The sequence below is a fragment of the Zootoca vivipara genome, chromosome 3, assembly GCF_965207765.1.
Source record: "Zootoca vivipara chromosome 3, rZooViv2.hap1.1, whole genome shotgun sequence".
Taxonomy (NCBI): domain Eukaryota; kingdom Metazoa; phylum Chordata; class Lepidosauria; order Squamata; family Lacertidae; genus Zootoca; species Zootoca vivipara.
The window spans coordinates 82,219,816-82,245,523 of record NC_142586.1 but is presented as its reverse complement, the minus strand read 5'-3'; the positions used below and the strand labels follow the sequence as shown (position 1 = coordinate 82,245,523).

At 45.7% G+C, this 25,708-nt stretch overlaps 2 protein-coding genes across 7 annotated transcripts in view; one reads left to right on the top strand and one right to left on the bottom strand.

Moving 5' to 3' along the window:
• The window catches only part of AARS2 (alanyl-tRNA synthetase 2, mitochondrial), a 39,732-nt gene extending 36,848 nt beyond the window's left edge, over positions 1 to 2,884 (top strand). The window contains exon 22 of the mRNA XM_035108157.3: positions 352 to 2,884. Coding sequence (XP_034964048.2) covers positions 352 to 516 — 165 coding nt within the window. The 3' untranslated portion in view covers positions 517 to 2,884. The remainder of the gene's footprint in view (positions 1 to 351) is intronic.
• On the bottom strand, positions 1,303 to 24,929 carry LOC118081765 (uncharacterized). Of its 6 annotated transcripts, none has more exons than XM_088667364.1 (19): positions 24,753 to 24,929; positions 21,082 to 21,158; positions 19,759 to 19,925; positions 18,526 to 18,752; positions 17,317 to 17,469; positions 17,051 to 17,168; positions 16,274 to 16,430; positions 14,541 to 14,704; positions 13,770 to 13,815; positions 12,113 to 12,252; positions 10,748 to 10,876; positions 9,668 to 9,811; positions 9,289 to 9,446; positions 8,537 to 8,705; positions 8,241 to 8,321; positions 6,487 to 7,426; positions 4,137 to 4,332; positions 3,378 to 3,553; positions 1,303 to 1,697 (listed from the first exon to the last, which is right to left on the bottom strand). In XM_088667364.1, the coding sequence occupies exons 1-19, from the start codon at positions 24,793 to 24,795 to the stop codon at positions 1,581 to 1,583; spliced, it is 3,402 nt and encodes a 1,133-aa protein (XP_088523490.1). In that variant the 5' UTR covers positions 24,796 to 24,929; the 3' UTR covers positions 1,303 to 1,580. The 6 variants fall into 6 exon arrangements, with proteins under 6 accessions (XP_088523490.1, XP_088523491.1, XP_060128927.2 ...); XM_088667365.1 differs by having other exon boundaries at positions 10,748 to 10,780; XM_060272944.2 differs by having other exon boundaries at positions 9,668 to 9,819; positions 10,750 to 10,780.
• Positions 24,930 to 25,708: the final 779 nt, after the last annotated feature.

Genomic DNA, 25,708 nt, shown 5'->3' with positions numbered 1-25,708 from the left:
ACAAATTCTGTACTCGGCATAAAAGGGAGAAATTGCAAAGAGGAGGATAGAGGTTGGAATTAGACAACCATAGAGGTGCAAGAAATCATAGCCATGGCAGAGGATATTTAAACCCCATGCTCTGACTTTAAGGAAATCTAAAGTTTCTGCATGCAAATTTCTGTATCAGATACAGGTTCTGCATGTGTGCAGTGAATCCATTAAGAGTGCATAATATGCACATTCTGTAAATGTAAGGTTTTGCACGTGTATTGGAATGACTAACACCAATTTGCCTACAATGATATTTGCTCTACTGGGCCTTTCCTGGCAGTTCAGCTAATTTTTCCATTTTTTGGTCTTCTTCCCCAGAGTTCCTTGCCAGTGTTTTCTGCTGCTGACTGGGCCCTGGCTGTCTGCACTCAAATGGGCGGCAAGGCAGGTGGTTCTGGAGTTGTAGCCAAGGGCAGCGGGACAACCAGTGACTTGCAAGGAGTTCTGACGGCAGCTCTGGAATATGCAAAGAGCAAACTCTGATTCCTGCTTGCAAGGTCAATGTGTCATCATGTCTGTGCAAGGACACCGAGATGGGACAGTTGCTTGGCTGCGATTGCTAACAAGAATTGTCTACAGTGGCTAAGCAGCACCTGTTGTAGTCAGAACAGTCGATCTGTCTTGGACTGCAGCTTCTTTTGCAATATCGAGGTGGCAGAACAGTCTGGACTTGCCCATCTGGTCCTTCATGAAACATTATTATTGCATTTGCAGATAATGGTGTGAGAGGAGTAAGGCTGTCCCATAAATGCAGAGGAAGGTAGAAGACAGTGACATAATGAATCTGCCCATCAATGGGGCTGAGGGCACCCTGGTGAGAGGAAAGTAACTACAGTATTGCCATTACGATAATGAATAGCAGAGAGGCACACTTGTGATTCACTTTGGGATGAAGAAAGATGGGAGCTCTTTTTTCCAGGAGACCAAGGCCTATAAGTTCAAGGGAGCTTCTTCCAGCATAGTGTAAGGCTACCATACTTTGCATATATATGTTTGATCAGCAGTCTAGCAACAGAGGTTTTGGCCCTGTACTGTTTTATTTATGCAGATCTTTCGATCAGAAAATTCTCTCAATATAGAGATTCTGCTAAGGAAATCTACTTTACAGAAATCATGGTTTCTATATTGCCTAGATAACTTTCATCATCAAAAGTTGAGACTCTGAATCTTATTATAATTTCCCCAAAATGCATAGTAACCTTTTGATCTAATAGGAAAAAAAGTTTTATGACCAACAAACTGTTAATTGCATAATTAAAATGAAGCCTATTGCTGCTACTTAATCTTTATTTTGTCCCAGTTTCAAGTGTTACATTTTCTGTGATATCATCCTGGCCAACAGCAAGGGGTACGTGTGTGCATGCAACACATACATGTTCTCATCTGTGCAACCTTGTGGCTGTGAACTTGTTCTTGGGTGCCCCTCTACATCAAGCTAGCATTTTCTGGGGAAATCATTCTAAAATTCTCCACAGTGGCTTCTGGCTGCCACTCAGCATTCATGCAAAGTCTCAGGATCTGAATAATGGTGGTACCTTCTTTCATGGTCAAGTGAGCACCGGCACATTGGGAAGTGAGGGAAACTGAAATCCAGTTGACCTCTTCCTGTTTTGAAACCCAGAAGAGCTAGTCTTGCTGTGACTCATGAGTTCTTTGCTCATGCCCTAAGGAAAAAAGGAGTTACTGTATTAGCGTATTGTCATTTTCTAGCCTAAGGTGACACTGGAGTGCATCAATGTTTCTGCAACAACTGCAGGGCAATACCTAGTTGACACACATAAGCTTTTAGCCCACCAAAATTCAACTCCCTGCAACCGGGATGGGGAACCCTTGGCCCTGCAGATGTTGTTATAATCCCTGGTCTACAACAAGGAATTCCAGGTTTTTCAAACACTTCCTGAGTGTTGGGTCATTTGCAGAACTACTACAGCCCCATTAAAGATTACTACTACAGTGGTACCTCTACTTACGAATTTAATGCGTTCCGAACGCACATTCGTAAGTCAAAAAAAATTGTAAGTCGAATCCCATAGGAACGCATTGGGAGAAAAAATTCATAAGTCAAAGCAACCCTATCTAAAAATTCGTAAGTAGAAAAAATCCTATCTAAACCGCATCCAAGATGGCGGACGGAGCTCCATTCGTAAGTAGAGTTATTCGTAAGTAGAGGTACCATTGTATTGCATATTGGGATGCAGGTGGCACTGTGGTCTAAACCACTGAGCCTCTTGGGCTTGCCGATCAGAAGGTCGGCGGTTCGAATCCCTGCGACAGGGTGAGCTCCCGTTGCTCGGTCCCAGCTCCTGCCAACCTAGCAGTTTGAAAGCATGCTAAAAAGTGCAAGTAGATGAATAGGTACCACTCCAGCGGGAAAGTAAACGGCGTTTTCGTGCACTGTTCTGGTTTTGCCAGAAGCGGCTTAGTCATGCTGGCCACATGATCCGGAAAAACTGTCTGCAGACAAATGCCAGCTCCCTCGGCCTGTAAAGTGAGATGAGTGCCACAACCCCATAGTCGTCTGCAACTGGACGTAAATGTCAGGGGTCTTTTACCTTTTACCTTTACCTTTAACTATTGCATATGTAAAAATGTCAAAAAGACCAGGTTATGAGGCCATAAGAAAAAACAACAAAGAGTAGTCATTCTGAGAGATTATCAATTCATCTGCTCCTGCTCTCTAGTGTAGGCTCATGGGACTAAAAATCTTCCCTGAATAGTGACATATTCACAGATAAACTTTCCAGCAAGTGGTCCTATACATTGCTTCCAAGACTGCTTGTTGTAATTTCTTGCTTTTGCTGCCATTCTGCCATACACATACTGTACTGTATAAAACCTGCAATGAACTGTTTACATTTTCGGCTATTCTGTTACATTCTATTTAATCCCAAAGGCAACAAATACTACCATTATTATATCTATTGTTGGCATGTATATGCACCCTTTGAGCGTGGAAACAAACCAGAGACTGCATTTGCAACAGGCTCCCAGGCATAGTCATCTGGGTGAAAAAGAAAGAAAAAAAGCTTAAGTTGGTGGCAGCATAACTCTCAGCTACAGCAACAGAATGTGCTGGTTAGGGTTGTCTGTGCAACACCCAGGAGCTGTTATCACAATTCTTGGCTGTACCAGATTTGGTGATAGCTTTGTCTTGCGATGCTCTGAGTGGCTGCAGAGGAGAAACTACTTTTAGATGAGAAGCAGCTTGGGGAATATCAGCCTGTGTCACTTAGCAGGGAAAAGCCAACACTCTTGCCAGATTGGTTTGTACTTTCACTCCTCGCCCATAATTCTAAGCCACTGAATCCTAGGAAACGGTAAAGAGTGCAATGGCGCATACTGACCTGTAGCATGAGGCCTTTGCTGATGGAGAAGGTGTAAGTAAAACCCTCCTGACCCCTGCTTTGCTGGACTTCCCTGGGCCGCTGGAGCGGTGGCAGTTGAAGAAGCTGTGTTGGTGGCCCTTGCACCTTTTCGAGCATGGCCCGCCTCTTCTGGAGGAGGAGCTGATTTCTCAACACTGCAGAGAGGGAAGACCTTGTCTATCAAAGTTGTTAATTCTCTCAGTGTGATGTACTGGTAAAACACATGTGTGTTACTCTGGAGAGCTTTTACTGTGCAACCTTTACTCCCTGTTCCATGAAACACGCTATGCCCTAAGACAAAGACAAAGTCAGAAATTGGCCAGAGCCGATTTGCACTTTTACTGTCTTGAAAGTGGGAGCCTTGTGGACTTTCTGCCAGGAGGCTGAAGCATTTTCCTAAGATTGAATTAGACTAACGGGCTACCGAGACCAGGCCCATCTACCCTGGCAGTAGCCAGCCATCTGCTGCCTCTGTTGGAGATCTTTCCCAGCATTGCCACTTGTGAGAACCTTCCATTGGAGAGACTGAACCTAGGACTTTATGTATATTTTGCATTAGTACTACACAATCACACTTACTTTCCCCACACATCAATCAGGAGCGCAAAACATTTTTTTGCCACAGGGATTGTCTATGTTAACGTGCGCGCACACACACACACACACACCAATGGCAGGATCTCTGCATGGACATTTGCCATTTTCTTTCTTCTGCTTTCGAAGTGAAAATAAACCCACCTGGGGCTTTTTGTGCGCTCGCAGGGGACTGCTTGAGCCAGTGTTTTTGGAAAGCGGCCCAGTACGGCAGCAGAATATTAAAGACTGAATCCTTCAACTCATCAAACAAGCTTGGAGGCGGTACTGGAATCTCTTCCTGGACTGCTTGTTCAGCTGCCCAGATAGCTCTCCCCAGCCTCCGATTATCCACTGCAACCTGGAGGGCAAGAAGCACACATTCAGCATCCTGGATTTGGGAGCATGTCAAGATAACCCACAGGAAACATCCTCCCTGCCCACGGCTCTTCCAACAGCAGAATAAAGCAGAAGCACTAATTTGAGGTCAAGCGTGTGTGCTCTCTCTCACACCCTTTTCGTACTACTCTGGCCTCTGTTTGGGTATAATCTGGTTTCTCTGCCCGAATGCTGAGAGGCAGCAGCTGCGCTCAGGCAAGGCATTCCCCAGATACAATGAGTCAGGGACAGTGAGAAGCTGAGATTATTTCTGCTGGCAGGAGACTGATAATAGCATTTAATTATTTTGGAATTACTGGTCTGCAGGCAACACCAACGACTAGTTTGCCAAAGCTACTAGCATTTATTTATTTATTTAAAATCGTATAACGTCCTTCATCGGTAGATCTCAGGGCAGTTCACGGCATAAAAATACAACATAAAAACAAAATACGTAATAAAAACAATTTTAAAAATCAAAGCAAGGTAATAATGCACCCGCCCTACCCTCCACCTCCCACAAACATATTTCAAAGGGTATAGGATGTTAATCAGACAAAGGCCTGGTTGAAAAGAAACATCACCTGGTGCCTAAAGCTGTATAATGAAGGTGTCAGGCAAACCTCCCTGGGGATAGCATTCCACAAAGAGCCACTGCCAAAAAGGCCTGTTCTTGTGTTGCCACCCTCTGAACCTCTCGTGGAGGAAGCACACAAAGAAGGGCTTCAGATGATAATCGCAGTGTCCAGGGGGGTTCAGACGGAAAGGTGTTCCTTCAGGTACTGCAGTCCTGAAAACCACAGATGCTGTAGCTCCTTCTCCTCTTATTTGTCTCTTATTTGGCCTTATTAAAAAATACACTTTGAGCATTAGCTATAAAAAACAGTGGTGGAAACTGCTTCAAAATTAGCTAATCCTAACAAGCATACAGGAAAGCATTACACAGCCAGTTTCGGACAGAACGTATGTTGTGATGTAGCACACGAGGACAGATCTTTACATATCCTCTGTGGTGGCATTACAAACAGTATGAATTCAGCATCCTGAGAATCACATCTTCCTCTTCGAAAGCAAGTTTCTAGTCCTTATGGCTAGATAAAAATCTGGACAAAACCTAGTGAAATCTCAGGTGCCTGAGGAAAGGCTGAATAAAAGCTGTTGCGAATTATCATTTGCATAATTTATTCAGTTCCCCATCTTCAAGACAGGGCTCACCAGTGTGGTGACCATGGGCACGATGGTGCTCTTGGTGTCTTCTTTTCTGTCTACAAAGCCTCTGATCTCACCTCCTGCCCGTTTGGTGACTTTTCTAACCTTGGTGTTTATTTTTTTTCTCCCTTGAAAAGCACACAGAGCTGAAGAAGGAAGTTGGAAGGGCGACACTCTATCTCACTTCCTCTTTTTGGCTCTGTGTGAAATCCAAGGCTCAGACCAATTCTACCAGATCTAATTTTACATGTATCCCTTGGGAAAACAAAGGGTTTGTGTGTGTATTCTATCTGTTTCTCTTGGAGTAAGAGCAGGGGAGAGCTAATCCAGGAGAGAAGTGACCAGCGGAAGGGTGCCCACAGCACTTTGTCAAAAATCGAAATGGGCCTAGGGCCTAAAATGACTGGCAGTCCTTGGTTTAAGACATTGTGCAGCCTATATAGGCACCACTGGATCAGGCCAGAGGCCCATGTAATCCAATATCCTGTTTCCACATCAGACAGCCAGACAGCCCTCAAGCAGGTCATAAAGACGTTTGACTGTGTGGTATGTAAGAGTTTCATAGAACTGTAGAGTTGGAAGGGACCCCTGAGGGTCATCCAGTCCAACCCCCTGCAATGCAGGAATTTCAACTAGATCATACATGGCAGGTGGCCATCCAACCTCTACTTAACAACCCCCAAGAAATGAGAGTCCCATTGCCTCTCTAGGAAGTCTGGTCCACTGTCAAACAGCTCTTTGAATGCACCTCCCTTCCCAAATGTACTCCTTTAGGAGCAGGCTCAAGGAAGAAAAAAAAATACAGGAGGTGTTGCTCCCTTGCCACACCTGTTGTTTGGAGGTATAAAATAGGGAGCCTTTGCCTCTTGCACAGGATGCTTCCCTGTCACACTTGCTGTCTGCCCCTTATCCAGGAAAGGCACCGTACCTGTAGCCGGGGCTCAATCTGAGAGTTGAGGAAACAGTCACGTATCACATGGACTTTCTTCTTCAGAAGAGCCATGTCAGGCCAGGCGTGGTGGGCGTTCTTGAACTTCTGCACCTCCAGTAGAAAATGAAGGCCACTCTCCAGCACAGGGGGGCCATGCTCCTGGAGGTGTTTGAGGAAATGGAGCATCTCGATGGTGGGCCAGCCCTCTGCTGCTTTCCGTAGGGACTGCCAGAAAGAGGTCTTGTCCCCCTTAGCAGGCTGAGCTGTGGCTGCTGATCCAACGCGAGCTTTCCGGCTCTTTAAACGCCTGAGAGCCACTTTGGCGGCAATGGAGTGTAGGAATGGTTCCAGCTTCCCCCAGCGCTCCTCTGGGATCTCGGAGGGCTGCACCCCATGCTTCCTCAGCCCCTCACTCACTTCATCCCAGAACTGCTCAAAAGAAGGGGCCAGAAAGGAACGCAAAGCAAGTCGGGTTTCCTTCCAGCTAGAGTCACTTATCCCTCCCTGGGCTACCTCTTTCTTTAACCTCCTCTTCAGCTCTTCTGGGAAGCAGGCACTTGATCCCACAGCCCCCGGCTTGTCCCAGATCTCTAGAAGCCTCGTCACACAACCCAGGCGCTTTTCACTCTGGGCAGCATCCTGACAAGCCTCCACTTCCTGGAGCAGTCCCAGAATCCTTTGCAGTGCCACATCCTGAGTTTTATGAGCCATCTTCCTATAAACGTTTAAAACAACGGCATTGCTGAGCAGGTCGGGTGCATTTTGAGGCGTAGGCGCATCTTGTGGGCTTGGTGACCTCTCTCCAGTTGTCTCTTGCTCAGCAGCACTTCCTGTGCAGTGAGACGTCACGGCTGCCTTCTTCCTGCTCCTTTTCCTGTGTCTCCCTCTGCCTTTTCGGTCACGATGTGGCCAGGCATTCTGCCTCTGTTTCTTTATCCTGCAGGAAGGGCCACACAAATGAGGATCATTGCAGGGCTCGGGAATCACAGCTTCACGTTATTGTTCGATATGAAGCCTCCCTGCTCACAAAGCATTAGCCCATAAATATTTATTACTTAGAGGACTTGGGGGGGACCACTATATTCCAGAGGTGTATCAATGAAATGCAAATTCCATTTTAAGAATAAATCACACAGATTACCAAAGAATGATGCATTTATTTATTTATTGCAAAATGAAAATGGACTGCAGTATTTTGGGTTTCATCTGGGCACTGAGTGAGGTGGGAAAAGTGAAAAGAAGGGTGGAGATGGCCTGAGAAAGTAATCTGGGCAGGGAGATAAGAGCTTGGGCAGAGAATGCAAACCCTACTCTTTCATTTCAGTAGCCATGACCAAGCTCCATTTGCAGACTTTGCACATGTATTTTCAAACTTTCCTCCACACCTATGAGGGCTAGAATCTCTCTCTCTCTCTCTCTCAAATATATAAACTGAAAATGAATTCACAATAAGTGAAATACTTTAAGATTGTGTTGAAAACCGCCCCGTTAATAGCTTCTGCTACACTTTTAAGTTCCACATAATGGAAAGGTTATCAGCAGACCCAGGGGTAAGCCGGACATTTGCTGGTACCCAAAAAACTTTAGGTACCCTGTTCTCCCCAGATATTATTTTTCATTCATTAGATTATGAATTAGGATATTGTAAGGGCACAGAGGCTAACAGAGCAGCATCTTTGTAAATCCAGGCCTCTACTAAATAGAATTCAGCATCTAAGTTGCTCCTTTGTTTCCACAGCATTCTGTATTACCTCTCGTTTCCCTCCTGTTTTACTCTATCGCCTTCACTCATGATACTTTGGTCACTGTCATGTGATTCCGGTACACAGCATCTGCAAAAAAGAAAATTAGATGGCAATTTCCCCCCTTTTACAATCAAAGAGCTTAAAAATTATTTGCAAAAAGCACTGGTTCACTGGGGAAAGGGGAATTAAAGTTTTCTTTATTGACTCTCAAAACCCATTTTGTTACTAAAGCAACAACTGGATTTAAATTCAGACTACACCATCTTACATGGTGGGATAGTGTAGGACAGCTTGGGACTCACTCAAGGAAAGTTGTGACTTCATGGCGAAGATAATGGAGCCACATCTCATCCAGAACAGCCAGAACATAGGGAACCACTGGTTCAAAAGTGGAAGGCTTCAGGTCTTCACTGCCAAAGGAAAGCATCCTCTCAAGATGCTGGATGTATTCCAGTATAAGAGAGCTAAGCCCTGCAAGGAAAGGAGAAGCAGAACACAAGGTTGGCTTAAGACCCCCCATCTTCAAAGTGCAGGTTTGCTATGATAGTTCTTTGGACAAGCTATTTCTTAGACACCAAGTTTCCCCATGCAGTACTACAATTCCCAGCACCCTTAACAAACTACAATTCCCAGGATTTGGGGGAAGGGTGTTTGCCTTAAGGAATTGCTGTATATGCTGCCTCAGTGTTAACAGCTCTGTGTGTGCTGCAGGCCTGCTGTTTCTCTCTCTGGAACACCCCTCTCAAATTCCTTTTCGTGTGTGTGTGTGTGTGTGTGTGTGTGTGTGTGTGTGAGAGAGAGAGAGAGAGAGAGAGAGAGAGAGAGAGAGAGAGAGAGAGAGAGAGAGAGAGAGAGAGAGGTGCAATGCTGCCAAATTTTGACTGTGGTCTTTCCCATCCCTGGCATGTGTTCCCCAAGAGATAAACCCTGAAGGAATGTGGCCCTCAACAGATCAAAGGCTTCTCACTCCTAATAGACCTAGGCTCCTGCCACCTCAGAGTCATATGACAGAGCAGAGGTAACAAATGCTGCTCCACATTCCTGGAGAGCTCACCTGTGTTGCATCCCGCATAAGACGCCATAAATGTCTGAAAAATCTGCCAAGCAGTATGGCGAATTTCTGACTGGCTTGCCTCCTGCGCCCATGCAGCCTCATAGAGCTTCAGCTTCCTCCACAGCAACAGGTTATGGGTCTTCTGAGGATCCTCAAACCTGAAGGGTAACCAGGAAAGCTGCCTCCCTTAGCTTAACGGAGAACTGGAAAAATGCCGCCAATAAAACCAGGGATATAAGGACGCAGCTGGTCTGCACAAGGTTGCAAAGACGTTCCCCACAAGTGAATATCCTCCCTTGGGTCACAGATAGAAAGCAACACACACACACCCCGACAAAGAACAGTAAATGTTCAGGCTGCTAAGAAAAGCATAACTCACCGAGTCAAGTAGTGAAGAAAGCCGTCACCATCCCCCATGTCACACATCAATACCTGGAGAAATCGGGTGGTCGTCAGTGTTTCAGAGGGGTCTGCTGGGAGGTCCAACTGCTTGGTTGGACCAATTCCACTTTTTTTGTTCCTCCTAAATTGCTGAAGCAAAGATGGACAGATATCACAGCCGTAGCAAAGAGTTGAATGTTCCTTCAGGGCCTCCCTGCTAGATGCAGTGGAGCAAGGGCTAGAACTGTGTCCAGATTCTCCAAGGCCGTTCTGAAACTCAGCTTATTTGATGAAGCAGGTAAAGGGACCCCTGACCGTTAGGTCCAGTCGCGGATGACTCTGGGGTTGCGGCGCTCATCTCGCTTTACTGGTCGAGGGAGCCAGCGTACAGCTTCCAGGTCATGTGGCCAGCATGACAAAGCCGCTTCTGGCGAACCAGAGCAGCGCACAGAAATGCCGTTTACCTTCCCGCCGGAGTGGTACCTATTTAGCTACTTGCATTTTGACATGCTTTTGAACTGCTAGGTTGGCAGGAGCTGGGACTGAGCAACGGGAGCTCACCCCATCACGGGGATTCAAACTGCCGACCTTCTGATCGGCAAGCCCTAGGCTCTGTGGTTTAGACCACAGCATACTTGGTCACCATGACTACCAGTGAAAGCCTTGAAGCATGTATTGGGAATTTGTAGCTCTCCAGATGTGACTGAATCCCAGCTCCCAACAATCCCAGCTGGCATGGCCAGTGGTCAGGAATGATGGGAGTTGTGGTCTAGCAACTTCTGGGGGCACAGCTTCCCCCCCCTGCTTTAAAGAGACCTGGCTGCCAGCCCCCTGACCTCACCCCAAATTCTCATGCTAGTTTCCCACAAGTCCCTAATATCAGGTCACCTTAATTTTAAGTCACGTTAACTTAGGTAGTCAATTACAGACCATGGGATGATCAAACTGCTGGGGGAGGGGGGAGGGTTGCAGGGTGAAATCCACGAGCATATCTTAAATCAAGAGAGTTATTTATGATCACAGGATAACAGCACAGGTCAGAAATAAAAACAGAACCAAGCATTCTGTTGGTACGCACACCATTCTCGAGTCTTCATTTCTCATTGTGTCCCTTTGGTCATCCACAACAGGAAGTGATGCCGCCATGTTAAGAGAGGACAGGAAGTCAGTACTCGGGAAGAGCTCCTTGTCGATTGGGAAGCCTGAACTGAGCCCAAGCATTCAGAAGTGTTAACATAAATAGGCTGGCTGGCATTATTTTGAGCTAACAAACAGCATTCCAGTTTCCCCATTTGAAAGAGAGAGGGAGAAGATAGGACATCATCAAACTCCTCAGCTCAAGGAAGACTACAGAGAATGCAAGTGCCCCTGAGGAGCCAATTTGCACATTATAGTCACCACATGAAGATCACTTTTAAATGTTCAATGTAGCAGCTGTTAATATGTAACAATGAATGTGAATTTTGCCTTTTGTACAGAAGGCTAGTTTCTTCACACATCCCTCTCTGGCCTCCAACTAGGTAAGCAAGAGGCATTGCCAGAGTTCAAGGGCACACTGCAGCCTGGCAAGAGCACCCAAGGAAGGTGTAAAGCAAGGCTGGTGAGAGGTGTGGCATTGGGAGAGTCCCAAGGGCCAGGCAGAGAAGCATGGAGGGTTGCATTTGGCCCTGAGGCTCCCCATCCCTGCTCTAGTGAAATTATTAGAGAGTTTCAGGCATGGGTAGGAGACTGGATTAGATCACCCTTTGGCCTCCCTTCCAACTCAATGATTCTGTGCAATAATCCAAGCCCCCGTTTACCTGCCCTAGATCTCTCATAAGAACATAAGAAGAGCTTGCTGGATCAGGCCAATGGCCCATCTGTTTCAGCATCCTGTTCTCACAGTGGCCAACCAGGTGCCTGTGGGAAGCCTGCAAAGAGGACCTGAGCACAACATCACTATCTCCTCCTCTGAATTATGGCATTCGGAAGCATTTCTGCCTCTGACTATTTAGGCAGAGCATAACCCCCATGGCTAGTAGCCATTGGTAGGTAGCCATTATCCTCCATGCATTTGTCTAATCCTAAAGCTCCCCTGTGGGAGTGGTTCCATAGTATAACTGCATGAAGAGGTACTTTCTTTTATCTGCCCTGAATCTTCCAACATTCAGCTTCATTTTATGCCCACAAGTTCTAGTGTTTAGAAGGGAAGGAGAAAAACCTTTCTCTATCCACTTGCTCCATGCCATTCGTAATTTTATAAACTTCTATCATGTGACCCCTTACTTGCCTTTTTCTCTAAAATAAAAAGATGTTGCCTCGTCTTCCTGTCAAAGGCCTCTCTGGTTATTGAATTTTGCTGCCAGAGAAATATCATTTTACTGCCTGGTGCAGCTGAAAAAAACATAACCCATTCCACACACCCCAAACTCCCGTTCATTTCATGATCCCTCAACACACAAACCTGAGCTGCCTGGTCCTCTGGTGGTGAATGAGAAACCGGGGGACCCAGTAGGAGCGCAGGCGCCTCAAAGCATCATATTGGTTTCTGCTCAAGGCAGCAAAAGCAGTCTCCTCAGGGCTTGAAGTTTCATCACGTTGCTGCTGCCAGCAGAGGGTCAGGAAAGCAGTAATGTTATTATGCAATTTGTATAAAATGGAAATTAAATAACCACTTGTCATGTTTCTTCTAGATGTTTGCAATTGCCACCACCTCCCTCATTGCTCTCACACTGGCTGAGTCCAGACAAAGTTCCTCTAACACAGGCATGTCAAACCTGCGGCCCTCCAGATGTTGTGGACTACAATTCCCATCTTCCCCAACCACTGGTCCTGCTAGCTAGGGATCATGGGAGTTGTAGGCCAAAACATTTGGAGGGCCGCAGGTTTGACATGCCTGCTCTAACACAAGAATGTGTCACCTGTGTGACAGCTCGCAAGGTGTTGGACTACAACTCCCATCATCCCTGCCCATTGGCCATACTGGCTTGGGCTGATGGGAATTAGATTCACCAATATCAGGAGGACCACAAATTTCCCAACCCTGTTTTAACAGCTTGTTAAGCAAGGGATGTACTTCAAAGGGTGTGGAGTATGCCAATTGGAATGGAAACTACCAAGGAGGCAACAACCACACCAGATGCCCTTCATGTAAATGGGGCCTAAGCTCTTTCACAGGTGGTAAGGCTTAAATAAGTTGTTCTCATTATTCACACATTCTTATAGATTTCCTGAGTTCTATACATAGAACTATCTGTGTGGGTGCTCTAAGGCGATGCCTTTTTAAGACTTTGCAAAAGACTGTTGATAACTCTCATGTTCTGCTGACTTGTCTTAAGATGGTCCAAAAAGGCTTAAGTGATGGGCAGAGATTATCATAGCCAGGGAGGAGGGACAAATCAGATGTCTTTGTCAAATAACACAAAAGGACAGGTAGGTAGTCGTGTTGTTCTGACGTAGTCGAAACAAAAAATAAATAAAATTCCTTCCAGTAGCACCTTAGACACCAACTAAGTTTGTCATAGGTATGAGCTTTCATGTGCATGCACACTTCTTCACATACCATCAAAAGGACAAGACTCTCATTTGAATGAGACACAAAGAGCTGGTGATTGCAGTTTTGGTATAGGTTCACCCACAATGGGAAGGTGTGGATACCACCATCACCACCTACATCTGTTTTCCAAAGGAAACAGTGGGGTGATGCAGAATCAATCTGCAATGAGCTTTTATTTTTAAAGCAGAACAGCCGTTACTGAATGCTGCAAAAATAGTCTATGTCTGGAAGCACCTACAATGCACAGTTGGAAACAATGGTAAAAAGGCCAACAGAGAGAGGATAGAAAGAGGCAACAGAAGTTTGCTCTGATACAAAACACACACACACACACCTCACACACACCACTAGATTCAGGCTACAGCTTCAGGAAACAAAGAATTTTCCTGACAAAGGAGGTGGGAGGAGGTAGACATTTGTCCCTGGGCTTCCACCCCCATGCAGGCTAGCAGCTGAGCCACGCAGTTGGCAGATTTGTCAGTTTCCCCGGGGAGAGCAAAGGTTCTCTTAAAGCTGTGACCTGGATAAACGCAGGGGCACCTGCACCCCAAGCAGCATTACTCACCCGACAGGCAGGAGGAAGCATCAGCTTGTACTTGGCTTGAATGCTCCTGCCAACAAAAGAAGAAGATCCACCAACCCAAGGAAAAGCTAGAGCAGGAAAAGTCTGAGCTGAGTGCAAGCTGGCCGAGCCAGAAACTTAGATTTGGTGGGGCAAGCGGGTGGGCTACGTTACATAACTCATAGAGCAAGTTTGTTGCTAACACATCATGGCATCAGCCTGCATGGGGCTCTCTTCTAGTGTGATGCCACCCAGATGTTTAAGAAACATTGAAGTAGTGATTGTGTGGTGCAACAGCACCAGCACTGCTATTAGCCCCACTGGGGGTGCAGAAGGTACAGTTATCTCATAGGTGCCTGCATTTCTATCCATGCTGTGGAGCTAATAGCAGCTTTGAAGGTGATACAATTCTGGTAGACAGCATGAAGGAAAGGGTTAAGCATCTTCTGCCAGCTAACAAGCAGGGGCGAAACTAGGCTTTATTTCACCCAGGGCAAAGTCCCAATTTGGCTCACACACCCACACCCCATGTGCATTTGTGTACACACACAGGCTGGAAGCCTCAATGACACCCCTCTGGAGGCTTCACCCAGGGCAATAATTAATAATAATTATAATAATTATAATAATAATAATGGCTAGGCCCTTGCTCCCTGTAAGCTACAGCACTGCAACAAGTGCTTTATAAATAGACCCCGTCAGGGATCTCCCATGTCACATCTGTATAGCCATTCTCCTCCACATCTAGTTTGAAAAATTCATTTGCATCCATACCGAAGAGCGCTGAAAAAGAACAGCTGGCTCTCCTGGGATGCAGTTCTGGCCTTCTCCAGGCGTGTGGTGTGCTCCATAATGTCCTCACAGTCAATCCAGAAGTCAAGGAGGTGGATTCCCAGTGTGCCTTGGAGGAACTCCCTGAAGCTGTCCATGCCAGCCCTCTGCAATACAAGAGGGAGGGAGGGAGGGGAAAGATAGCTGGTAGAGCTGTAAGCATCTGAGAGGAGAAGGGAATGCCGCCTACCCACAGCTATACATCTGAGGGCCCCATTCTATGGCTACGTTGCACAAGAGGAGGGTGGAATGGGGAAAGTTACATGCAGGGAGAAGGGTGTGTGTGTGTGGTGCTTCAAAGCCCTGCCCTTTCCAACATGCCATTTTTACCCAGTTTATTCATGGAGGCCCTTCGTGCCAAGTACAGCCCTGAATGGGTCTTTTCTGTAGTAGCCCACCCCCCGTCTATGGAATGCTCTCCTCAGGGAGGTCCACCTGGCACCAACTTTGCCATTGTTTCAGCATTGGGCAAAGACCATACCTGCCAAGTCTCCCGCTGAAAAATGTGGGATCAGCAGCGGTGCAGCACCAGAAGTTGCATAGAAGCCACTCTTCGGGGCCACTCTTCCCATGTGTGGGCACCGGAAATCAGGCAGAGGGGCACCGGAAGTCGCTTCTACGCATGCCCGGCCACCACCAAGTTGGACACCGGGCATGCGTAGAAGCCACTTCCGGTGCCCCTCTGCCCGATTTCCGGTGCCCACACATGGGAAGAGCGGTACTCAAAATGGAGGCTCCCTGGCAGGTAGGAAATCCGGGGTATTTCCGGGATTATTCTCCATTCGGGAGAACAGCAGGAAACTGATTAAAATCCGGGGGTTTCCTGCGAAAAACGGGATACTTGGCAGCTAAGGCAAAGACAATTGTGTTTTCCTTTCAGCTATTTGTCATGTTCTGGGTGGTTACCTTGATAACTAATTCTTTCATGACAGTGTATTCTTTACTATGTCCTTAACATGTTTGTGCAATTTATTATTATTACCGTTTTATTATTATTATTATTATTATTATTATTATTATTATTATTACATTTCTATTTTGGTTGTAAACTGTGTTGGGACTTTTCATAGTGGGAAGCAATCTATAACTTTAATCAACCTAGACCTAGTGGAGGGTTCTACACACATGGAGACTGAATGCCCTAATAGGGCCACTGTTGTTAACACTGCAGTTCACATCAGGCCCGGCTCTAGGTGTAGTCCTGGTGGCGCGGGACGCCAGGGCGCCAGGCCAGCAGGGGAGGCGCTTGTGGCAAAGCCACGCGGAAGCCGTGCTGCGCGCTGCGAGGGTGGGGGCGCCGGAGCGATCTCCACGCCTCAGCGCCAGGGCGCCTGACCTGCTTGAGACAGCCCTTGTTCACATCATCATTGAACAGGGTGAGACAACCACCTTTTCTCCTGTAACTTTGCTAGTCATCATCGCAATACAAGATCACAGAATCATAGAGTTGGGAAGGATCCTGAGGAACATGTGATCCACACCTCTTCAATGAAGGAATATGCAGCTGTCCCTTACAGGGAACGAACCTGCAACCTTGGCATTTATCAGCATCATGCTCTAACCGACTGAGCTATGCTATATAGATTGATCCATATAAGTCAGGAAGTGGGGGAAATGAGCTGCATAGAAAGAATGCCTCCAAGCCAAGTTTCTCAGCAGGATGGCACATTACTCACAGTCCCTAGGATCTCTTCTTTTAGCTGCTGCAGAGCGGCGCTTCCAAAGCAAGGCGAAAGAAAAGTGTCCACCTCCCCTTCCTGGGACTGGGAGTTACTTGTCTCATTCAAATCAAACTGCAAAACCTTCCTAGGACCTGAAAATGGCTTCCGACAACTTCAAAAGGAACAGATGGAACAGTGTGTCAAAACCAGACAACTGATGGGGACAGCTTTTTGCAGGCAAATCTTAGGGCATTGACAGAATTAGGTAGTTCAAAGAGATATCAAAGTTCATTTACTCTGAGGCAGAAAATATACTATTACAATATGCCTGTAGAATATACAGTATGGGTGCCACCAATGATAAAGCACAACACCTTGTTGCTGTGCTTCAGGCAGCCAAAAATGTGGATCATATTCTCAGATGATGAACAAGAAGGGAGGAATGTATGGAAGAAAGCAATCTGAAAGGTACTCAGGTCCCAAGCTGTTTTAGGTCTTTCAAGCTTAAAACAATTGCCTTAAATTGGGCACCATTGTAGATCAACCAATATGGATGTCATTTTGTTCTGATAACCTTTATCCAGTAAATATCCTGGCAAGAGGATTTTGCATTAGATAACTCTCCAGCATGGAAAACTTGAATTCATAGTCACCATGAAAAGTGAGCTGTGCCGCACACATTGCACAACAGATTTCAGGTTTCACAAGACCAGTTCATCTGGCAGGAGAACATTAACTTGGTTAGAAATAATTTGGTATCCTCGTCGTGGCACTTTTAGCAGCCAGACTTACCCATCCGTGTGAAGTCCAGTGAATTCTTGATCAGGCGAGGAGGCAAAAGCAGCTCTGCTTAGATGAATTGGAGTTACCACTGGCTCACCAGCATTGGTCCAGCCACTTCTGAGCCTTCCTGTAAAGGGACACATATCAGAAGCAAAATCACAAATAGCTGACCTTTGAAAGCACATCCTTCCAGGGGCCAGGGCAATTAATGCACCCTTTTCCAGCTAGCTCTTGCCCAGCCTCCAATTTCCCCAACCTAGCTGCAGGATTCCTACCAGTTGCTCTTTGTATGCTGGAGTCAGACAAGAGTCTCTGAAGCTGGAGCCTGCTCAGATGTTCTGGGGCTGGAGATTGAGCTAAACTCAAGATACCTGGGAACTCCAAAGATATCTCAGTGGAGGTTTGGCCAGATGATCTTACAAAATGTCCTGCAGGAAAGCATGGAGACAGAAGGTTAGAGGGATCAGAAAGAAAATGTTTACAGATGAGCTGGTGGATGGCGAGGCTTGCTCCCCACCTGGGTGTAGAATGGAAATGAGTGCAATGGGTTCATGTGACACTAGGAAGGCTTGGATCCTGCCCCATCTAAGCCATTTTCCAAACTCCCTTTTGACATGGTCAAGGCAACATAAATAATTTTACTTTTGCATGGCATGTCCCTCTTAGGAATCTTAGCTCGGATTACTTTAAAAAGAACCAGCCACAAATTCACTGACAACAAATCTGTCAATGCCTATTAGGAGATGGCAGCTTCATGTACTACGTAAAAAGGTTGCTATTGCTGGACAAAGGAGGTGATCCTTGGTCATTACCATTTTCTGCACCTTTTCCATCTCTAAAATACCTTTTGAGGTGAGGCAACCAGAACTTTTGTCAGCAGACGCTCCTGGGGGGGGGGACGGCAGACCCCCCAGTACCTCCGAGCGTCTCCCGGTTGGCGCGTCTCTGGAATGGCATGTCCCTTCACTCCAGAGTGCCTGTCTGCGACACTTCTCATATGAGAAGCACACACAAGTATTCTGGCATCATACACAGCAAGAAGAAAGAAACATCCATAGATCTAAACTACGTTTTATTCACACTATATACAGAGAATCCATAATCACGTCTGTGTTCTCCAAACTCTGGCAAAACAAGCAGTTGCATACTGCAAAAGTACAAATACAATAACACGCTCAGATAGAAGAGAAAAGACAGTCTTCTGTTCCTACAGTCTTCTCAGACATCTCATGTGATTTATACTAATCACACTAGCTTCACAGTAGCCAGCATCAGCTACACAAAATCCTAACAACTATATACAGTATTCCAAGTGCAGTCACACACCATAGTTTTGTCTTCTTTCCAGCCAACCAAATAGCAGTCTGAGAGCTATGCATGCAAAGAGACTGACAGGCCTCTCTCCAGCAGTGGAAAGGGACCAAGAGATGGCTGAGGAGATCCGCTCCTGAGGGTGCAGAAGACAGCAGCTGAGGGAGACTCACCTAGGCAGGCCGGAGTACTGCGTGTTTGGCTAGGAAGTCTTAGCAGCACGTGGCTTGGGACTCCAGTGGGCTGCCGCTCTGTTGATGAATGGCTGGGGATGCTGGAGATGGCAGTGCTGTCAGACTGGCGACTGAACCCACGAATTGCATAGCGACTCCCTGGGTACTTCTCATCCAGAGGACACAGCAACAGCTTTGCCAGTTTATACTCCAGGTAAAAGAGAGTCCTAGCAGGAAACATGCAGCAAATGAACGCTTCAGAAACAGTGACAGCTCAGAGCACCAGGACACAGGAAGGGCTGCAAAGAATTATCCTAAGCCCACCTTATCCTTTAGAATTGTTCTGATATCACAACATGGGGTTTAGGCTGGTTAGTTCTCTCTTTAGCACTGGAAGGGATCTTTAGACACAGCTCCCAGCATTCTTGACCCTTAGGCCTGCTGGCTGGGACTGAACGGGAGTTGGAGTTCAATAGTCAGAAGGGCCACAGGTTCCCTAGCCTTGCACTAAAAGGTATTGGCAGTTTTTGTAACATTGGAAATGCCTTTGGTTGCATTTGTGGATGCTCAAGTAGTTTATTTCTTGATTTTCATCTCAATCATATGCACCCTTATTCTGAAGTCCACGGTAGGCAATGGGTCTTCATCCCACGTGACTGCAACCTGGGGCAGATTTGCTTGGACACAGCATGAAAATATCTATTCAAGCCCCTTGGTCTCAAGGGCTTGAAGTTTAGCTGTTGTCACTTATAAGGGAAGGAAAAGTACATGCTCAAATTATCCTCTTTTGTTGCCAGCGATTAATGCAATACTGCATGGAAGGAGTCATGTCCCAGAGCTCAGTGCCGCTTCAGAAAGTAATTAAGGGGCCCAATATAATATGGGATGAAATTAAGCACAGGAACTGGTTCTGTTGTTCTAGCTGTGAACATGACTGGGTCGAACAAATAAAACTGCTGGATGTCAGAGACTTACTGATCTGTAGAATGGGCATATTACACACTACATGACATTTAATGGCTTCTGTGTCTCCTGTCCATTTCCATCTTCGCAAGATTAAAATGACTGCAACCAACTTACAGACACATAGGAATTCACAGCAGCAGGAACAAAACCCTGAACCCATATCCAAAGCATAGAAAACACCTGCAATGTGACAGCTCAACGGAACGCTAAGAAATACCGTAGTGCAGAGCATTGTATGGGAAAATGCAAACAGATCCAGTGCTCAACCTTTGAAATGGGAGGAAGCGCTCCTGCGCTAACCAGCTCAGGGCCCTTTCCCTCTCTGTATCGGTTGCTCCATAGCAAAGGGAATTGGACCCAATTGGCAAGAGGAAGCCATCCAGCTCCTGCAGTCGTCCTGTCAGCCGGTCATAGTGCAGTCTAAGAGGGAAAGCCTACTTGAAAGAGAAAAGGCATCCCTTTAGGCAGGAAAGTGACACATCACCTGAAAAGGTGGTAGAACAGTGTTGGCAGTTCTAAGAAGAATATGAGCATGTAGTACAGGCTTCCTCAACCTCAGCCCTCCAGATGTTTTTGGCCTACAACTCCCATCATCCCTAGCAAGCAGGACCAGTGGTCAGGGATGATGGGAACTGTAGTCTCAAAACTTCTGGAGGGCCGAGGTTGAGGAAGCCTGATGTAGTATTTCTGAGCAGTCACTCACCACAGGTCCAGCAGTCCTTAAAAGCTAGCTTTGCAACTGGTGTTACAAATATATATGCCGGAAAGTGGAATGCTGGAAGGGCAACTGAGCAAGCATTTAGTCTTGTCCTTCCTCCATTGCATCAAACAAGTAACAAGTTAGTTTGTTTTTAAAAATGCAAATGTGCTTATGCACATCTGAAGTCATGCCTCACATTTATAAAACATTTTTTTAAATACAGTATGTCATTGGAGGTGAGAGGTCAGGAATGGAGGATGGGGACCCAAAGGGAATTGCCTTACTTGGTTCTGTCTTCTATGGGCTCTGGCTCCCCCTGCTGTTGGTCTCCAAGCTTTCTGACCTACCAGTCCCAATGGATCCTGGCCACCTCTGCTATTTGCCCTTCTCCCCGCATCCACTGTGATCCCAATGAAAATTCATTCCTGGAGCCATTATTAACCCTGGGAATGAAATCTCCATTTACATACAGCTTAGGAGGCAATATTCATCTGAGCTGCAGTGTGAGGTGGGGCAAGGATGAATTATCCTCCTTGCCCAGTCCTGATCTTATAGAAACCTTCTTTATACCAAGTCAAACCACTGGTCCATCTAGCTCAGTCCTTCTATCCACACCTGGTCCATCTATCCACACCTACTAAACAGTGGCTTTCTAGGATTTCAGGAAGAAACACTTCACATCCCCACTTGGGAGACACCAGGGATTGAACCTGGGACCTTTTGCATGCTGCCCTTTCCCACAAATATCCCCCACCCACCAGCTGTTTACATTTTTTTTAAAAAAAATGCACTGTTCTGAGAAGAACAGCATGTCACAACTGTGAAAGTATCTTCTAACCCAGCCAAAACCCAGAGTTCAGATAACAGGAAAAGATGGGACCTCTACTCACAGGCATAGCCAGAAAAGCATTGAATGTTTCCAGAAAGAGGTCATCGTAAGTCAGCAGTTCCTCTAGAAGCTCATGCTCTGAAACAAAATCAAAAACCAAGGCAGCAATGTATGACGCTGAGGTCTACAAGCCTCACACAGAGCTCTGCAACACCCAGGAGCAAGATATCATTGGTTTGCAGAAGGAAAGCCTCATCTGGAATCATTCATGGATACTTTAACAGGCGCTGATGGTAGCCAGAGCTCAGAACGCCTCAGTTAAGACAGGATGGCTCCACAAAAAAATATGCTGAAGTACTACATTTTGGAGGCATCATATCATAGTCACAGGTAAATCATGTAATAACAGAGTCCCGTGGCACCTTAACAAATTATGTCATAAATTTTTCTAGACTTCAATCCACTTCATCAGATGCACCTGAAGTCGTATCTTTAATAGTTTGCTTAGTCTTTAAGGTGCAATAAAATGAGTTGTTGTTTTTTCTGTAAGAGACTAAAATGGCCACTCTGAAAAGCATATAATGACACTTTCCACACAGTGGGGAAGATATTCTGCTGAGATTGATAAATGGCTTGTCTCTGTTTTTTCTTCAGGTTTCAGATTTGAAAGATTTGGATACTTGCAATTCTTGTGAGGTAATTTTTTAATGCTCATTTAAGTTTTGGTGTGTTTTGAGGATGGCTTTTTCTTTCTTTCCATATATAACAGTCCCATCCATGTGTGTAATAAGAAGGCTGGGCAGGGTGTGTGAGTGTGTGTTTAATCTTGTGCTTCAGATGCAATGTGAACACTATCTTGGGTGCATAAAAAACTCGTATGAATAATATTACACACACACAAAAAATATTACACACAAGATATGGCTTTGCAGACTTAAAAGCAACAATATAAAACTGCTAGCACATTTGCAAAGCTAAGCAGGGTCTGGTCTGGTTTCAAATTGGATGTGGGCACCATGTGTTGAGATTCCTGCATTGCAGGGGGTTGGACTAGATGACCCTTGGGGGCCCGTTCCAACTCTACAATTCTATGATTCTATTATTCCAAAAAGAAGAGGAAACATTTGAAATGACACCATTATAACAGTATGCATAAACCTTTAATCAGAAAGTGAAGATAGAGCAACACTCTACTTTAAAATACAGTGCTCCAGATAGTGAAAAAACACCACAACATTTGTTGCCATTGCTGGCATCCATCTGTTTCGGGAGACAATGGAGGAGTGTGCCTTTGGGGGGTGAAGTCAAATTGCTGAATAGTTACAGCACCTGTTGTGGCTGTAGAGACTGATACAGGAGAGACATGTTTTGTTGCAGCTGGGGCAGATGTAGGTGCTTGGTTGTGCTGCTGCAGATGCACCATGGTGTTTGCTCTTTCTGCACTCCTCCCAGCGGCCATTCTTCCTCTGGTCACTGCTATGGATACACAACATGACTGTCTGTCTCCAGGCACTGCAGTCAGTTGCAAGGGATTCCCACATGGCGGGGTTGATGTTGCCAGCCACCATGTCACATTTGCAGACGTTTTCGTAATGCAGAGTTGGTCTGCCAATTGGCCTGTTTCCTGAAGCCCATAGAGCATGTCACAGCAATGCATTAGATAAGCAGAACTAACATCTACATTCCATAGCAGTGAAAATATCTAAGGGTGGAGTAACAGCAAACAGAATAGCAGTGCTGGATTTAGCGTGGTGCAGGCAGTTCCGCCGCCTAGACAGAGTGCCGAACCGGGGGGGGGGGGACACAAAATTGAGAAGATCCACAATTCAGAAGATCTATTTGGGGGCACCAAATTTTGGCCTCACGCAGGGCGCCATATTATGAAAGATTACCAAAGTCCGTCCCTGAGAATATTTGAAAACTAGCAGGAGTCTTCTAGTCAACCTTGACAGGGACACTTGGAGGAGATGTGAAGGGGACACTGTTACAGCTGAATGGGGATGCCCGAGGGTCTGCTCAAGGGTACCTGGAAAGGTATTGAAAGGCACATGATAGCAAATCCCTAATGTAATGGTTAAGAGTGTCAAACTGGGAGGACCCAGGTTCAAACTTCCAGTCATGAAGCTCATTGGGTGACCTTCGGCCAATCACTACTTAGGCTAACCTACCTCCCAGAATAATTGTGAGCATTAAACGGAAGGAGGGAACCATGCATGCCAGCCTGAGCTTCAGGGAGGGCTGGGCTATAAATGAAAGTTTAAAATACATGAAGGTCAATCCAGGGGCTATTTAGTACAAAGTAAGCTATGTGCTCTGTTCCTGTTATTGAAAATGCAAATAAATTTCTTTTTTAAAAAATACACAGTAAGGTAAATATTCCTTCTTAAATTTAAAGCATCTTTAACCAGAGATGGAAACGGAAATGGAAATAAATTCATTTGATTGCTAATTGTAATTAACTGCATGTTTTCCTTGAATTTGGCCTCAATTTTTCTGTGGCACCTTCCCCTGTTTTCTCTCTGCATTTCAACAGGCAATAGGTGGGAGAGGAAATTTCAAGTTTTGTTGGAAGGAGCCAGATGTAAAGAAGGGGCACAACAGAAAAGGAAGACAGAAGCAAATGAGTCTAAAAATCAACCTTCAGTAACTTGGAGCCATTCCACTCTTACATTCTTTGAATTAGGCACTCATCAAGTTACCTTAGGATGCACAAACCTTATCTCCGAATGACCATATGAGAAGCTTAACTCTCTCTGAACATGGAAGTTCCACATTGATAGACCTTTCCTTGTAAATGTATTATCTCCTTTTGAAGCCATCAAAACCACTGGTTCACCACCACATCTTGTGGCTATTAGTTCCATACATTAATGATAGGTTGTTTAAAGAAGTACTTCTCTTTGTCCGTCTCACATCTGTAGTAAATTGGTTTCATTGGATGACCTCTAAGTCCACATCCTGCATTGTTTTGTAACTTCTTAATCTCTTTCTAAGCTGCATACTCCCAAACACAGGCTCCTCTCAGGCAGCTGAAAAACTCTTTTCCCACTTCTTGGCTACATTGCCTATCCCTAAACTGTTCTCTAGAATGTGGTTGCCTAGCAACCACTCACTACTGCTGTCTGAATGTCTCTCTAGGGTTTTCAAGTGGGACATCCCTTTTGGGAAGAGCCAAAGCCAGAGCAGAAGCACATATATGAGATGGCCACCAAAAAAGGGAAGCTTGGCATTCTGTGACACTATTACGTGGGTATAGCTTCATTCCGGCTCCATCCCCCCAGGATGAAGCTCATTTTAAAAGGCTCATCCTCCAACTCATCCACTTATCCCTGAATCACACCATTATTCAGAAGTAGGAATATATAAGGAGGCAGTAATTTCCACCCTGTCCTGTGCTTCCACAATCAGCGCTCTTTCTGTTCTGCTACAGTTCAGTTTCTGCTAAAACCTACATTATTCATCTAGGCCAAAACCACAGTAATCAATTGTGCAATTAATTTCAATGCATTTCAATGGAAGGAAAACATGAAACACAATGGAGAAAATAACATAATGGTTTACAAAAATTTCTGGACAAAAAAAACAACAACCCATCAATACCGAATACATGTATTTTGCTTACATGATTTCCATTCCTGACCTCAAATGAATGTGCCAATAGTGGTGATTTGTGCTCCCATTTCCATTTGATTGACTTCTCCAGCATCCCTATCCAGAAGAAATTATACTAACCTGTTCCTGGAGTCTTGGTTCTGGGCCCTTCTGTTATGTGCATTTTTAAGGCGATTGTGGAAAAGACTTCTCTTCCTCTCCTCTCCTGTTTGCTTTCACTCAACTGAAGCTCTGTTTACAGGGGAAGTATTTACAGTTGGTGGCAACTGAGTCACTGGGTGGAGCAAGGTAGGCTTCTCAATCTTCCAGAGTACCTGATTGTCCCCAGCAGAGGCAGCTCTGCAGATGGTTTACAGGTGAACTGCGGAGCAGTCCTCAACCCATTAAACTGAGGCTTGAGGCACCTCCCTCTATCAAACAGCAGTTGCTAAGCTGAGCAATTTCTCTACACTTACTGGGTGGCAGAACAAGTCACAGCTTCTCAAATCCTTCGCTTGCTTTTGTACTCTGATCTGCTTAATTCCAGTGTCAGCCAAGGGCTTGTCAACCCAGATAATAACTTTATTGAGTTTCTGGCCATAATAACTACACAGAAGGGTAGTTTCCATCCGGTGCAGCTTTCATTTAAACACTGCTTGGGATGGCAGCAATAAAGTGACAGCCAGTTGGCTGCTCTGAGGTTCCGGCATTAATACTGCGTCCACATATACTGTACCAAGTTGTTTGGGAATGAAGGGCTGATCCCAAGGATCCATGTAAACTGGTTCCTGTCCTCCTATTACATGACAACCTTGGATTCTGCCAAAGATTGCTTCCAGAAGGTTCTTCCATGCAGCTGTTATAATGCTTAAAAGCTGCTAATGGGCAGTGTTATCTGACCAGTATGGGAAGCTTTCTTTCCAGCTCTGGGGTTGTACTTCCTCAAGACCAGCCTTGCAGTGGTTGGGGCTGGAACCAGAGGCAAAAGTGGAAGGAGCACTCCAGCCACGCAAAAGCCAGTAGTTTCTACATACATGAACCTGGACACAAGCTAGGGGCATTGTCACAGTTTAATGGCACATTCTAGTCAGGCAGAA

What these genes read in the sequence shown, in the direction of transcription:
- LOC118081765 (XM_035108160.3), bottom strand. Translation starts at nt 24,795, where the DNA reads ATGCACATAACAGAAGGGCCCAGAACCAAGACTCCAGGAACAG. An exon ending in AAGAAGAGATCCTAGGGACT is followed by an intron (nt 14,705 to 16,273) that starts GTGAGTAATGTG and finishes CTTGTATTGCAG; the next exon opens with AGGGCTGGCATGGACAGCTT. An exon ending in GCAAAGGCCTCATGCTACAG is followed by an intron (nt 1,698 to 3,377) that starts GTCAGTATGCGC and finishes TTTTTTCCTTAG; the next exon opens with GGCATGAGCAAAGAACTCAT.